This window comes from Pholis gunnellus (assembly GCF_910591455.1).
Source record: "Pholis gunnellus genome assembly, chromosome: 2".
NCBI classification, from domain to species: Eukaryota; Metazoa; Chordata; class Actinopteri; order Perciformes; family Pholidae; genus Pholis; species Pholis gunnellus.
In genome coordinates, this window is record NC_136536.1 from 14,089,860 (window position 1) to 14,105,216 (window position 15,357).

At 45.3% G+C, this 15,357-nt stretch overlaps 1 protein-coding gene across 1 annotated transcript; it reads right to left on the bottom strand.

Moving 5' to 3' along the window:
- Positions 1–2,137: 2,137 nt before the first annotated feature.
- fignl2 (fidgetin like 2) lies at positions 2,138–4,179 on the bottom strand (the record flags this gene model as incomplete). Its single annotated transcript, XM_079169052.1, has 1 exon — positions 2,138–4,179. The coding sequence occupies exon 1, from the start codon at positions 4,166–4,168 to the stop codon at positions 2,138–2,140; it is 2,031 nt and encodes a 676-aa protein (XP_079025178.1). The 5' UTR covers positions 4,169–4,179.
- Positions 4,180–15,357: the final 11,178 nt, after the last annotated feature.

Genomic DNA, 15,357 nt, shown 5'->3' on the forward strand with positions numbered 1-15,357 from the left:
TTGTTTTGTAAGTTGTAAATGTGTTTTCAGTTTCTGAGACTGTGATCAGTATGCACAGAGGGGGTCACTCTAATTGATCTGGCTGTATGGCATGACTGAAGCCACCAGCTGGAGAGGGACGGCTGCGCTGTGATATAGGGTTGCTGGACATCAATCAGACCACTTCCACTCCAGAGGAATCGGTATAAGGGAAGGGGAGGAAGAAAGGGGGGGTGGGGTGGGGAGAGGCTGCAGCGCCACATGGCCACTGGGGCTCGTGGCCAGGGGGCAATCCAATCTAATGAGATTGCACTGGGGAGAGAGAAAAAGAGAAAAATAATGATGAGGGAGGGAGGGAGAGACAGAGGGAGGAAAGGGCAGTGGGAAATATTACATCACTCTGTGTATAGCTCAGGACCATAGCAACAGTCTAACATGAACGACCTCTGTACCAGCATTCCAGTGACCAGCGTTTTCCAGCTTGTTAAAACAGAACTATAGGACTGGTGGAAAAAGGAGAGATTTGTCTGGATTGTCTACATGTTGTGGTCATCCACAATATGTAGACATAAAGTGTACATTCTTAGACTTTGGGATTTGCTGAAAGGTACATAAAGACTTAATCTTTAAGCAGATTTTTCATCTGTGTTTTCTTTGTTTTCTTATTGTGCTCAGATGTCCACTGTGTGTGCACATGTGTGATTGTGTGCCTTGTATTTACATTCATAAATGGTATTTTGCAGCCGTAAAACTAGTAACAGCAGACATGCATATACAGGATATGTAAACACTAAACAATACAGGGATTAGCAGTGAACAGTTTGTCCAACAAAAAAAGGAATATTTTCTGTATACTACATAGCATTTCTTGAAGACAATCATCACTCCACCATAAACTACAATAAAAATAAAGGGTTAAAGAACAAAAAAGAAAACATGTTTATATATTCATATATAATAATACATGGATTTATGGCATCAAATATCCTTTGAAATACCTGAATTACATTCAATGTTACTCTTTGTAGCATATTCAAGTTTCTCTCCGAGGTAAAAGCCCAGCGGTGGTGGGTATTACAAGACTGTCAGGTTTCTCCTCGCTATTTTCTCTCGCTCCACGCCACTCTCTACTAAGACCCTAAGATTACATACATTCTTTATTTCATATTTCTGAGGTAAAGAAATTCTTCCTGAGCATTTCAAACAAGACTACATACTAAGAAAACAAAAAGGAGTAAGTGAAAGAGAAAACAGACACGCTGTAGGTGCACATTTTGTTCTGTAGGTGAGATTCTCAGGATAACTGCAGGTGATGAGGAATGTGAGATCAAGAACAAATGTATGCGGAGGTTATGATGTCAGTGAATTGTAGTACTATTGGCGACTTGAATAAAGATATGTGTGAAGTATTTCTACGACCAAAAATGTCGAGTGACTGCAAGGTTTTACTTGAACAACTCAACTCCTGGGAAGGACAGCAGCATGTTTAGATTTGAGAAAGATTCATTAATGTATTATTTATTATTATTTTGGGGACCAGTCCGTTTTGAGAAATATAGCAATACTGTTGATGCATTTGGCTTGAAATATTTTTGGTCAAAAACTGTGGTTTACAGAAATCTTTCTTTCTGATCCCAAGCCCTTCTTACTGAATAATTTGTGACAATCCAATGACTAAATCAACATTAAGATAACATGGAAGTGGACTGGCAATAAATAGGATCCTGAGAGTAGCAGTCAAAGGGGGGATTTTCCAAACCCTGATTATCCATAATCTTGGACCACGTCACCTAGCAACAAATAATTGATTTTGTCCCGGACCAAGGCTAATCAGGATCTCTGAGAGTATCCAAATAGTATATAATCTGATTTTCCCATTGGCCAAAAGACTAATACACTACCCCACTCAACAAGGCCTATTCCTCTTTATTTTCTTTGGGGGAAAAAAAGTATTGTGGATATTCATACGGAAAAAAAACAGCACACTTCATGCATGCTTCTGCCAGTAAAACAACGTAGTCAGCTCTCCTGTATCGTTGAGCTTCTCTGGCTCTTTTGGCTGCATAATCTGTAATTACAGAACAACAAGAAAACATTCCCATGGCTTTCCATGTCAAAGCAAAGACGAGGAGTCCAAGTACAGTGACCGGCTGCTTTCTCAGTGGTTATACATCTTGCTCCACTCTATGCAAGTGTCCAGTTCTTTTGTGGTGGTGTGTGGGCGCACCTTGCAGAAGGCATTCTCAAAGTCTGTGAAGGCTGGGGGTTTGGAGGATGAGGGGTGGCCATGCATGGCCCCAGCGGGGGTGGATGCTGAGGAGAGTGCCTGCTGGCAGAGCTGCAGCAGCTCCCACACTGAGAAGCCTTCTGTGCGCTGCAGCACAGCACTCAGCTCCCTCTCGCTTAGGCTGCAGCCCTGGGGCGACAGTGCCTGCAGCAGCACCTGCCTGCGCATACCAACATCTGGCAGCCCAACGTGATATCGTTTGGCAAAGCTCCGATGCACTGCATCTTGCAGCAGATCTGGCCTTCCGGTGGCACATACAAGAATCACCAGACCTGTGGTCCCCACCTGGGCTTTCTCCAGGGTGGTCAGCAGTGTCTGCCTCAGCCCCTCCTCTTCCATGGCCTCCACCTGGCTGAGCAGCACAACTGAGGGCTGTCGTGCACCTGCCACCTGCAAAAGAGAGCCCAGAATGTGCTCTGCCTCAGCCTTCCCTTTAGAGGCCAGCATGGCTCCACTCAACCGGTAGAAGGAGGCCCCCAGCTGTGAGGCCAAAGAACGAGTCAGCGTCGTCTTACCTCCTCCTCGGGGGCCAAAGAGCAGGACGGTTCTTGGAGGCCGCATCACTGGACTGGGCCTCAACACGGGCCACAGCAGGTCCTCCTCCAGGGCAGCCTTGACATGGGTGAGCCCAGCCAGCTCGCCCCAGCCCAGTGCTGGACTGCAGTCAAGTAACTCCCCGTTGACAAGGTCCAACAGTCGGGGGTCTGGGCTCTTCATAGTCTCAACAGTTGGAGCACACAATGGGGGGCGTTTGTGGGCCTGGGAGCGGTGCTGCTGTTGGATGAAGCCCTGCTCTGCCACGCCATTTTCCCCCGTCATGCCTGCAGGGGGGCTGTACTCCCCAGCTGCCCCATATTGAGGAGACACCAGGGGCTGGGAGGAGGGCTTACTGGCCTTGAAGGTATGAGGGTCTGTGCTGCCTGAACTGCTGAAGCCATTTCCCCGGCACTCTGTTTTGTCATTCACACTGTAGGGTGAGTTTCCCCCAGCCTTCAAGGAGTCATAGCTATATTTCCTGTAACGAGACCCGTCTGCACTCTCATCCTCTTCTATACTCATCTCAAATGCTTTTCTTTTTAATGTCCCTTCAGAATCAGATGTCCCAAGGTTGGTGATCTGGTAACTGTAGCTGCCTCCTACAACTGTGGGCCTTGAGGGAACTGGAGTAGGGGCTGGCAGACCTGCGGGAAGGTAAGTTGCAGAGGGGTGGCTGTAGCTGGGGGCAAGGCTGGTCTGGGGAGGGTATGTGCTAGGGGGGTAGTTATAGACAGGTGTGGTAGGGCTATAGCTGGGCACTAGGGTGGGGGTGGATTGGAGAGTGTGGAGGGAGGCAGGGGGAAGTGCTGCACTGGGTTGGGGACAGTACCCTGAGGAGAGATAGGTGCCATTGTAGCTAGAGGGGTACTCACTGGAGCCACTGCAGGAACTGCTGCCACTGTAGCCCGAGTCTGAGAGATTACTGTTCACCACCGAAACACTACTAACCCCTGGAGGGCCTGCAGATGTGGCTATGACCTTTGAACCTGAGAGGCTGTCATGGCCTCCAGGGGGCACCAGGGAATAGGAGGCATCGGTATTGTGCGTCAGTGGCCAGGGCTCCAGCTCAGCCTTTGGGGTGTTGAGGCCCCCAAAGGCCCCTGGCTCTGGGTAGGCGCCCAGAGTAGGTGGCCGGTCATACGGTGAGTCAAGCACGCCAGAATATTTCTCAGCATAGCGCTTCAACAGGTTGGAGGCTGTGAGAGCAGAGATGTCATCATTGGCCCAGGCGTGGTTGTAGCCGCCGCGACCGCGAGCAGAGTACAATTCCGACTTGTGGGCTGGAGAGGAGGTGGTGGAGGAGACGTCCAGGTGCTGCTCAGGCCACTGGCTGAGAGGCTGGGCATGCTCTGGGTTCCAGTGCATCTTTAACAGGCCTGTCAAAAGAAACACACGGGGGAACCAGGTCATGATTTTCCTATAATTGCAATTATGTCAGAAAAGAGTCTATTGGTGGTGTAAGAATGAGGAACTTTGGTAGAAAACTAAGCTGTGCAGCTTTGCAATCATGGATGTAAATACATCTGGGTCAATTTAGCATCTATGATTCCTTTCCTGTGACTAACAACTAGAGAAGAGCTTTCCTCCATTTGCTTCTCAAAGTAAAACTTTAAGTTCCAAGATTGCCTATATATAAAATATATTATAATATAATATAATATACTGTTATAATATAATTTTTTAAAAGTGAAATGGCTCTTTCAATGTTAAATTTGACACATACTCTGCAATACTTAAGGTACAGCAGAAACTTGTATTTTATTGTATTTGTTCACCATGCTGCGACACCTGTCCCCTCTGTTTATTCCTTATTTATTTTCATTCAGAAATAATAGTCAAAATAATAGTCTATATTCAGTTTAAAATGAACTAGTGAACTAGACGGTGCAAAGCAGTATTAGCGGACATTTGTCAATGACCACTATCCTGTGCACAGTGACACATGGTCTGAGCCCCTCCTCTTCAAGCAGCCAGTGAAAAGAAATTGCCTTTCTTCTGTTTGGAAAGGAATCTTTTTCAGTGTTGCCATCATTTATAATAGCAGAAGGGGCTCACATTTCCCAGAGAGGGATAGGAAGGTTATGGGGAGGTGAATGGAGAAAGAGAAAGCTGCAGAAAGAAAAAGAGTACAGGCAGATCAGTACGTTGGATGTGTTGTTTTGCAGTTTCCCATGTTGGAGTATAGCAATACGATCCCACCACTATTCCCTGTATTGCTAACATCTGCAGGTCTCCCAGAGGACCTATTGTTATCTCCCCGTGCATGTTGCTCTGAATGCCTGCTCTCTCCGCCCTGCACCCCCACCTACCACCCACCGTACACCAGAGCTCCAAAGGCCCAGTGGCCGGCTGGACAGAGGGAGGGAGGGAGGGAGGGAGGGAGGGAGGGAGGGAAAGAGAGTGTGTGTGTGTGTGTGTGTGTGTGTGTGTGTGTGTGTGTGTGTGTGTGTGTGCGGACAGTGGTGTGGAGAGAGTGAGAAAGACAGAAAGAAAGAAAAAGAGAGAAAGCAAGAGGGGGTTGGGTTTGGATTTGCAGCATAGTGTGCTATTCATCAGCACAGTCTCCCATGGAACATTGGGAAAGTGGAATGTCTGTTCCTCTGGCTGACTTCAGCACTGGCTGAGCTCTGATTGATCATGGCTGCTACGCACCGAGCACATCGCTGAGCTAACAGCAGAGAGGGCAGTCGAAAGAGAGATTTTGTTCCATGAATTGTTTTCCCTTCATGTCCCCTCATGCAAAGGTCTTATTTTCCAGTAAACATTCCACCGACATTGCATCTGAAATGAGCGGAACATGCATATGTTTGGGGGTCTAACAAGTCAAGTAAACAACGCATCTGCTAAATTTCTGTGTTTGCACACTATTCTGTTTATCTTCTCAAGCCCATGTTTTAGTGTGCCTGTATGTTCAACTGTGAATTTTCACATCTGAAGAATATTTGTATGCGTGAGTTTTATCACAGGAGGATAGTAATAGAATTGTGTATTTCATGAAGACTAGCGCTACCTCTTGCTGAGGCGTTAGCTTGACATTCCATACATAGCTTGGCATTATTGAAGTGTCATGATTCACCCTGAGGTGAGGACTACTCCAGCCAGAGACGGGGAGGTAAAAAGGAATAGAGCAAAAAGCCGTCATTGCTGGCCTCTCTGCCTTTCCTTCGGTGGACGGCTGTTGATTCATTATTCATGGCTGTCTGCGTGTGTGGAGCCAGGCTTCTTATTGCCATTTAAATCAAATCTCAATATCCACAGCCTGCGATTCTGCTGCTGCCCTCTCTAGCTCACTCCTTAACTTTGCCCTCTTTCTTTACCCGCTTTCCAAACCTCACCATGTGTGTTTTCAGATTACTAGCGTTATTTATTCAGTCAGATGAGACCAGCAGACCAGATGGCCGTTGGATTATCATGTCCTTCATATTCAAATCCACTGCCTTAAATTCCCAATGGCCAAACCAGTTCAAGTACTTCCCTAAGCTCCAGCCAACCCACACACCCTCCACAGCAAGAGGTAAAGGAACATTCTCACACTTTTTTTTTTACAAACATGTTGAAGACATTGTCTTGTCCACACCCAGATGACCACATATTTCTGTGGTCTGACTCGCAGGTCTTTGTCCGGGCTGCAGAAACCATATATGTCCTGCAGGCCCTTCCCATCTGCAGCCCAACCAGTGAGCAGCCCCAATAATGGGGCCTGTGTGTGACAGAGATGGATGAGAGCCCAGGGGAGCTCATAAAACCTGCAGCGGGGAGGTAGGGATGGAAGAGGGAGGGGAAGGAGTGGACAGCAGGCGCTTCGTCCTCTCTAAGCGGACTGGAGCGGACATTAGAGGACTCAGTGAGGCAGGCTAACTGCTGTCCACTCCATCATCAGAGTAGCACCGATACAGAACGGACTTCTCTCACACTACCCCCTTGACCAACGTAAGGACCAACTGTGCATAACCGAAGAAACATATTAAATCTGAGAGTAATTACTTTCTAAAAAAGTGCATTTTGCTCAATAATTCCTTCTGTATGTACAGAGTTAGGCGAGCGATAGGCTGCCATTCACTCCCCTGATGAACACAGCAGGGTTGCAGAGCAGTTTAGCCCTTTCCATGTAATTAGATCTTGGCCTCGGCTGGATTGTGGTTTTTAGAGCAGTAGCGCTCCACAATAAACTGAGCAAGTTCTAATCTACACTTCTGCTTATATCAGAGCAATCATGTAGATTAATTCACTAGAGGCGCAGGAAGAAAGCTAAGATTAGACGCAGGAAATCAGGACAATGTGGACGCACTGTGGGAAGCAGTGCAATCATTAGATTAACTTACATACAGATTTCACTGCCATGCTAGATTTTAAATGATCCTATACGACACAGAAAACACAAACTGCTAAAATAATTTGGGAATTTTGTAATCCAGAAGTAATGTTGCAACTACATGTTCCAACTTTCACTTGTACAATTTTCAGCTCCAAATGCTTTAACATTTCTCTCTCCTGCCACACCCCCATCAACTCAATCTTACTCATATTAGAGGTGGATTATGGATTAATAAAACAAACACATTTACTAAGAATGAATAAGGACCTCAGTATGTTTTAAAATGGCAATCCCGCACTCATTCAATCATGTTGGAGGCCTTTGTTGCTATCAAGTAAAGCTGCTCTGTGACCCAGTCAGAAAGGAGTGTGTTGGAGTATCTAATATATTTGATCATTTATCAGTTGTGCTGTTGAATTTATGGTAAACAGAAATTGGTTGAAGTATACATAAAATAGTGCGGAGACTACTTTTCTGTTGACCGATGGCTTTACTTGCCTTCGAGGAGCTTGATAAGAACCTTATGTGTATGCACATGAAACTTCCCACTGTGGGTGGGTGTGTGTTCTCGGCCCCAGGAGAGACAGATGTTCTTCTGCTGACCGCCTTACTGTCTTCGCGGCCATTGTAGTGGAAGTCCGTCCAGCAGACGTGCGCGGCTCTGCAATCCAGTTGGCCCTGAGACAAAGCCTAAAGGATCCTATTGTCAGGGGCCTATCTAATTATGGAAATCTTATTAATCTATTCAGCAGCAGTCCACTGACAGCTTTTGTGTCAGCCTGGGATTTATTGAGGGACCTGTGTGAGCTGCATCCTATTGTAGGAGTGCGTGATGAAGACAGTGACATGGCTCTCTTCAGCAGAAACTAGCTTTACTTTGAGGAGGCCCTAAAAATCAAAATTAGACTACTTATGGCTCAGAGGGAACATGTTAGTTTCATTTGAGATTTCTGCCTTTAAATGCCACAATCTGCCATCTACAAAGTCACCGAATGTCATGTTGACACGGTGTAACCGGAGCAGTTTTTGGCCTATTTAGGCTGGTAGAACTCTAGACTGTGTTGTGGTTTCCTATAAAACAAGTATTAGTGGGTGAGTTGAAACGTTATCTTGGCAGGAAGCCTGGAGACGGAGGGCTCCAGTGCCGTTTCACTGCTCCCCTGAGGTTGCTTTCCCCTTCTCCCTTCCCGGCACTTTTGTTTTCCCTGCCTCGAGGAACAAAACGGACACGGATGCAACAACCCTTCTGGGACAGTGTGCTATTAAACTGTGCCGATTGTGAAGAGGCCGCTTGTAAACAAGAGCGCTGTGGATCAATCAAATCAGGGCTCTATTCATGGCTGAGCTCTACCCCCACCCACCAAGAGAAAACTACCAACATCCACTCCATCGTACAACCTCCACGCACAGGCAACGAATTAGGGAGAGCATTGTGCTTGTACATAGATCTATAAATCCTGTCATCCTCTGTTTCTAATCTTATATAACACATTAATAACAAGAGCTTTCATGATGCAGACCTGCTTTGCTGGTCAACTTGACAATTACAAAATATATTGCACCAAGAAAAAGGTAAGAATCTACTGCAGGATTAAAGTTGTTTTTGTCATTGGCTTGCTTTGCTTTATCGCCATTGGATGTTTATGTTTCCATGTACTTGTCTTCACTCCTTTTGTAATCACATTATTGCACAATATATAAAAAAATAAATGAACACAAAAAAAGAATCAAAACGTTGTCCTCATATGGAGAAACTGCAGCCAAACCCAGCTCTTTCTGCTCTAAACGAATGTGCTGACCCCAAAGACCTCCACAATGAAAGGATAATTCTGTCTAGGGTGTGAACTCACTTTGCCAAAAACAAAATTCTTTCAATATTTCTAAACAGAAAGCGGCAGTGTCCAATTGTTTTGTGAATGCTGCTCCGGCTGTTGTGGTGGTATGTCAGGCATTCAATTTAGAAACATCTCAGAAACAGCCACTTTAAAAAGAAAAGCTTCAAATGAATGCAGTTACAATACAAAGAACAGAGCCGGACCGAATGAGAATGACAAGCAGAAATTGGAGAGAAGGGCAGCGTGTGACAGACACTATATTTGTGCTGATAAATCACAAACTTGGTGCTGTGATCACTGCATCAGTTGTTATGTATTCAGCAAGTGCAAGCTAATCAATGAGTTATAGGATGAAACTCCTGCTTGATAAACATAAATATGTAGAAGAAATTATGTCTTTCTCCAGCATTTTCCAACACGTCTGTGCATTTAAGCAAACAATTCCAAAATAACTGCTTTGTACAATCATGAACTGAGTTTTGTGTTCAAAGGGAGGAGCATTTAGAAACTGTTATTTATTAGTGTTTGTTATCTTGATTTGTTGTTCACTCTTGAAGCCCCTTAAGTTGTCTGTTCTCAAGTTCACTGTGATTTATGACACTAATATCAGCCAGGACATTCTCACTAGTCTCCTGCCGTCCTGCCGCTGCATACTGCATACCTGGTCTGTCATAAAAACACCAATCTGAGAGGCCGGCCACAATTCACCGTGTGGCAGGTTGAGACAGTGGAAAATTGTCTCTGGATGTTCTCTCACTTTGGTATGAAATACACATTTCACAGCTCTTGCAGTTTTTACCAAAATACAAAAAAAATGATGGTGAATACCTTACATATATTGTGGAAATATGTATATTGTACAATAATCAAGTTACAAAATGTCAAGTTACCTCCAACAATATTCCCCCCACAGATGCTGAATAACGTCATCGTGTGGGGTTTTGTAAAAGAAAACTGTTAAAGGAAGTTTGAGGTCAGTCCTAGAGGCCCTTCCCAAAGCGCCTTAACACAGGGATAATGCGCACACCGGACAACAGGGATCATAATTCATCAGACATGCATAATTGGGCATTGCTAGAGAAAATTATTATAAATCTATGTGTTAGTCACAGGGCTACTATCAATCAAATGAAACACAATCCCGCACTCCCTCGCTGCCTCTCGCTCCCTCTGGCTCATCTGCGCTCTCTTTCATGGCCCTAAAAAGATGTAATAACAGAAGAGTGCGGGAGCTCTGGTGGGGAGTTTTCACACCTGCTGCCCAGTGCACAAGCAGACGCAGCTCTTTTCAAACACGCCTCACCAGTCGAATCCCAGGAGGAAGGAGCCCATCTCCTGCAGTGGCATTGAGGGATGTCCTCTGTGTGTGTGTCTCTCTCCCCCTATCGCTGCACCTTCCTCTCTCTGTGGATAAACTATCTGTACTCCATGTATCAGAATGACACTTTGACTCACTCTATTTTTTGTTTCGTCCCCCTTTGGGAATGTTGGGATGTCAGAATAGATTTTGTCAGTGTGTGCACCTAATAGGGATGTATTGGAAGAAAAGGAGTATTTTTAAGATAACGGTAAAATCATACTGCCCTTGTTCTACTACTAATATTGATGGAATAAAACATAATTATTGTTCAGAACCTGTCAATAAACGGAATAAAACAAGCTTCCATGTGGTGACTCTCAAATTCATCAGCGGCGAACGAATATTCAGAGTCATTAAAAGTTGTTGTTTTGCAGAGGAGATGGAGGGGAGCAGTAGCCAAACTACTTGATGGGATTTGTTAAACATTGATTAATTGACAAACGTGTTTAGAATTGCTAATGATAGTGCAGCAAAAAGCAAACTCCCATCTGAGAGCATGCTCATTTTACAGCCCTTTCCTCAGCACTCTCCAAAACTAGAAAGCCTCCAGATTAATTGCTGGATACGTCACTTCATGCTCGTAATTTTAGAAACAACTCCCCCATCCCCCGTGCCTGCTAACGCACGTCCACAAATGGCAGAACCCTGTTCACCACGACCCCCCGTACAACCCCCACTCCCCTTCATGAAAAACAGGGGCCCTATTTTCTGTGACTGCAGGCTGGCTTTAGGTCATTGTGTTCACTAATATATCAGAGAACAGCTGTCCAAAGGCTCTGTGATGACCAATCACCCCTTCCATCTGTCTCACTCGCCCAATCTCTGTTCTATCTCCCCCTCCTCAGCTCTTTTCCTTGCAATCTCCTTCTTGCCCCGATCCTCTGCATCTCCACCTCCCTTATTCGGCCCCCATTCCCAGTGAGCATGTTGCATTCCCTCCTCTCTGTCCAAATCCCCTGGCCCCTCTGTGTTCCCATCTTGTACTTTCAGCACATGGACAGCTCTGATTTGTTGTTTTCTGTTCATACACACCCAAATTATAGGAAGCTCAATATATCAACAAACACACTTCCCTCTGTGGCAGTGCATACTTTTTTTTTTTTAATCCCTGCATTACAAACACCTAATGGCATAACGATTAAAGTATGTTATTTCTCAAGCGTGGTCATTTACTAATTATCTCTGCTAGTGTGAAAGAAGTTGTGTCTCATTGTCGAGCTCTGAATTCTGCTGCCTCAGGAATCCAGTGAAGTGTTGCCATCCAAATGAGCCTCACCACCTTGCTTCTTAATTGGGCCCTTAACGGGAGCGGAGGTCTCCTTAATGAGCTGATGAACCCTCAGAGAGACAGAGCCCAGAGCCAGTGGACTCACAGGGCCCTGGGTCCCTAACCTTCTTTTCTTGTGGACACAAATGCATGCACAACATACACACAGACATATACACACACCCAACCACACACACTGGGGGCTAATTAGAGCCCATTCACACCCTACACTAATGATCTCGGCGCTTATTCAGACACACACTTTGGCAGGCTGTGTGTTTACTGAAGGGCCTCACAGGCCCCTCCACTGCAGCACTCATACCCCTCTGCCTACAAAAGGAATAGACGCTGGCGCAGCCCTCCAGCCTGCTCCTTCAGGATGAGCCAGGATGAGATCCACTTCTTTTTTTTCTCTATACAAACTACTCCATGACTTAGCCGAGTCATTCACAAAGACACTTGCACAAAACATAAAAACAGAGCCAGCGAGAGAAAGGAGAGGGAGAGGGGTCAGTCAGAGGAGAGCTATAAAAACTGCCAGATTTGGACTCCGGTGTGTAGTTGCTCTGTGTGTGTGTGAGTGTGTGTGTGTGTGTGTGTGTTGTTTTAAAAGAAAAGGTATCGCTACACCAGCGGGGGCCCCAGCAACAAGAGTTAGGGCACTCTTGGGTTGGCGGCCTGGGACTGATTTAAGAGTGTGTTTGAAGTGCAGATTACAGATTCTTTGCACCAAATCCCACCAGGAGTATCCATGGCCCCTGGAATCTCTCTCAGGTTTCTTCTCAGGTCCGGCCATGGCTGCTCGCCCCAGCTTGAAGTCCTCCGGACTGGCCGGAGACAAGAGCCAAGGGCCGGACACACGGGGGAACAATGGGACACACACACACACACACACACACACACACACACACACACTGGCTTAATGTTGGATCCAAATCATGAGGACTAGATTTGTAGGGCAGTCCTGATGTCAAAGAGTGAAGTATGTTTGTGGGTCTACCTGTCCTAACTATTCTGTCACCATGTGCGCATTTACACGCTGGGACCCATCTATGTGCCGGGGCAGAAATGGCAACAGCAGGAGTCAGAAATAGCGTTGGAAAGTGGGAATGCTCAACATTCCCACAAATTTTTGTTGGGGATTCCAACATGGAGGTGAGAGACTTCGCATGTCCGGCACATGCAAAGACCCTCACAGTTGTATTTTTTACTCAGCGGAATCATGACTACAGTCTTTAAGTAAGAGACAGTGAGCTGCAGTGTCACCAGCGAGCACAGAGGTCTGTTTGTGTGTCACTGGTCTGAGAGTCAACAACAAGACTACATAACACTGCTGTTTGCGCTTATACGTTCCCTCTGTCTACATACACACACACACACACACACACTAGCAGGCTGTTCTGAAATGATCTGACCGCTGCAGGACAGAGATACTCTATACATGAAGAACTGGGAAGCTTCTTGACGAAGCAGAGGAAAACCATCATTGTGCATCCCGAACGTAAAAGTAAATCACACACAAAGGCAAGTACGTAGCGTACTAGAAGATTCCCATGAAGGACAAGCCCTGTGCAGGCGCTGAAAGCATGCTAACTATTCTACCAGCAGTTTGTGACATTCTTGGACGTGCTTTCTTCTTCAGCAGCAGGGAGAGTGTGTTCAGTCAGTGTGGACTAGCAGGGTGCAGGGAGCTGATGGAACAACCACTTAAACAGGCCTTGATGGGAAGCAAAATAAGTATGCATGTTCTTGCAAATTATTGGTCCATCAGTTATATTTGAGCAAATCCGCTGGATTTGAAGGTATAAACATGACATGTTCTGGGAGAACAGGCATTACATCAACATCATCAAGAGCCACTTGTGAAAGGACATGTTTGGTAACAACACACATGGTCAACTACTTATTCGGCTGGCAACAATTTCAAATTTCACTCATCCTGTGAGTGGGCGAATAATAACATTCACTATTTCCAGGACATTTACAGAGCAAAATTTAAAAAGCAAACAAAGTGTCATGATTACTGTCAAACATCGGCTTTCATCAGGCTGTTTTGTCCAGTATGATTTCTCATGATTTCTCATCCCATACTTGCCTTACACAGAGACTTTGCCATCAATTATTAAGTAATACTTATAAATTTAACCATTCTGTTTGATTTTTCCTTCTATTCTTTTAGCTGTCATGCCAATAATGCTCCTTTGAGGCAAATTAAAGAGCTGGAAAAAGGGGCTCTTGAGGCCGAGGCCACGGAGGCAGCCCCATGCTGGCCGGCAAACAATGCTGTTTTGGAGAGCCAGAGCACTGGACTCAAATGAAACCTGGTGAGAGGGTGCAAAGGGGAAGGACAAAACTGGACACGTCGGTTATTAGGTCAGCATTGAAGGGAGAAAGGAGAGAACGGGGAAAAGGGGGGAGAGCATTAGGCAGCATGTGTGGTGTTAAGTCCTGAGCTGTATTGGTAAACTGACACTGGCAGAACCGAGGGGTTTCTATTGCTTAAACCATCAGCCCTCAAACCTCCCTCTGTCCCTCGTCCTTCTCCATTGGTGTCTTCTGCCTGGTGATGAAACATTCAGACAGGGTCGGTGCCCGGGGTTTAGCATTTCCACAGTGCACGTCAAGGAAAAAGTCAGGTTTCTGCAAAGAGGCTTGCACATGTTCACAGTTACCTGTGCATTTCTTCCTTGTTTGCAAAATACTGAACACAGTGTCTACTCCCACTTATTTTTAGAAGTGGGTAGTTCATTGATTCAGGCAAAGTCCAACTAAGTGAAGTGGAGCTTTTCGATGTGACATGTGGTAAGGTAGAGAGAAAGAAGGTTGTAGTGTACTCACTATAGGGGACAATAGGACTCAGCATTCTGTGGAGCTGGTCTCAGTAAGGCGGAATGCTGTTTTGTGAAAGCCAGCTAAGGTTAGCGTCCGTCCGGCTGTAGTCCATCACTAGCATGAGCTCGCACTGACAACAGAACAGCCCTAAGAGAGAGGGAGAGAGAGAGAGAGGTGAGGCAGTTACAGGCTGCTGCACAATGTCTGGACAAACACTCACATGTCAACCAACCCTTTCGCACAAGCTCACACAGCAACACAAACTTAAACACACACAAACACACAGAGTATGATAGAATTACCGACCAACCTGAGAACCCTATCAGTGTAACACAAACAGAATCCACACACACACATATACACACAGTCTGCCAAATTGACACACAGAAGGGTATTCATTATAGGCAGGCATTAAGCTGATTGTGAAGCTGTGTTCAGCCTCTAAAGAGGGCTTTCTAAATCTGCCTCACAAAAAGAGTCATGCATACCACTGCTCTGTGCACTGGGGCAATAAAGACTGCATTCTTAGACCGGACACTTTTGGAGCTGCATAAGCAAAATGCAGAGGAAAAAAATGTTTCTTATCATTATAAAGTTTTACTTTGCACATTTAAAAAAGAAAAATATATACACCTCTGTTTGAGGTGGATTGACAATTTTAATCATGCAGTTTAAAAAATGAAATAGTAATTCAACCAACTATGATTGTCCGTTTTCTAAATAAAATATAGTCTATCTCTATTCTGGTTTGTGTTGTAAATATTGCTTTTGCATATTTTGATCATGCACAGTTTAATACTACAATTTACATCTATTTTTTCTTATATGAGGCACCTCTCTGAGCAAACCAAGGAGATTAAAAATAATCTGGAAAAGTATTTTTTTTCACAACAGCCATTTGGGTTCCTTCGCAATTCTATGGAAAACAATCCATATTTTGTTATC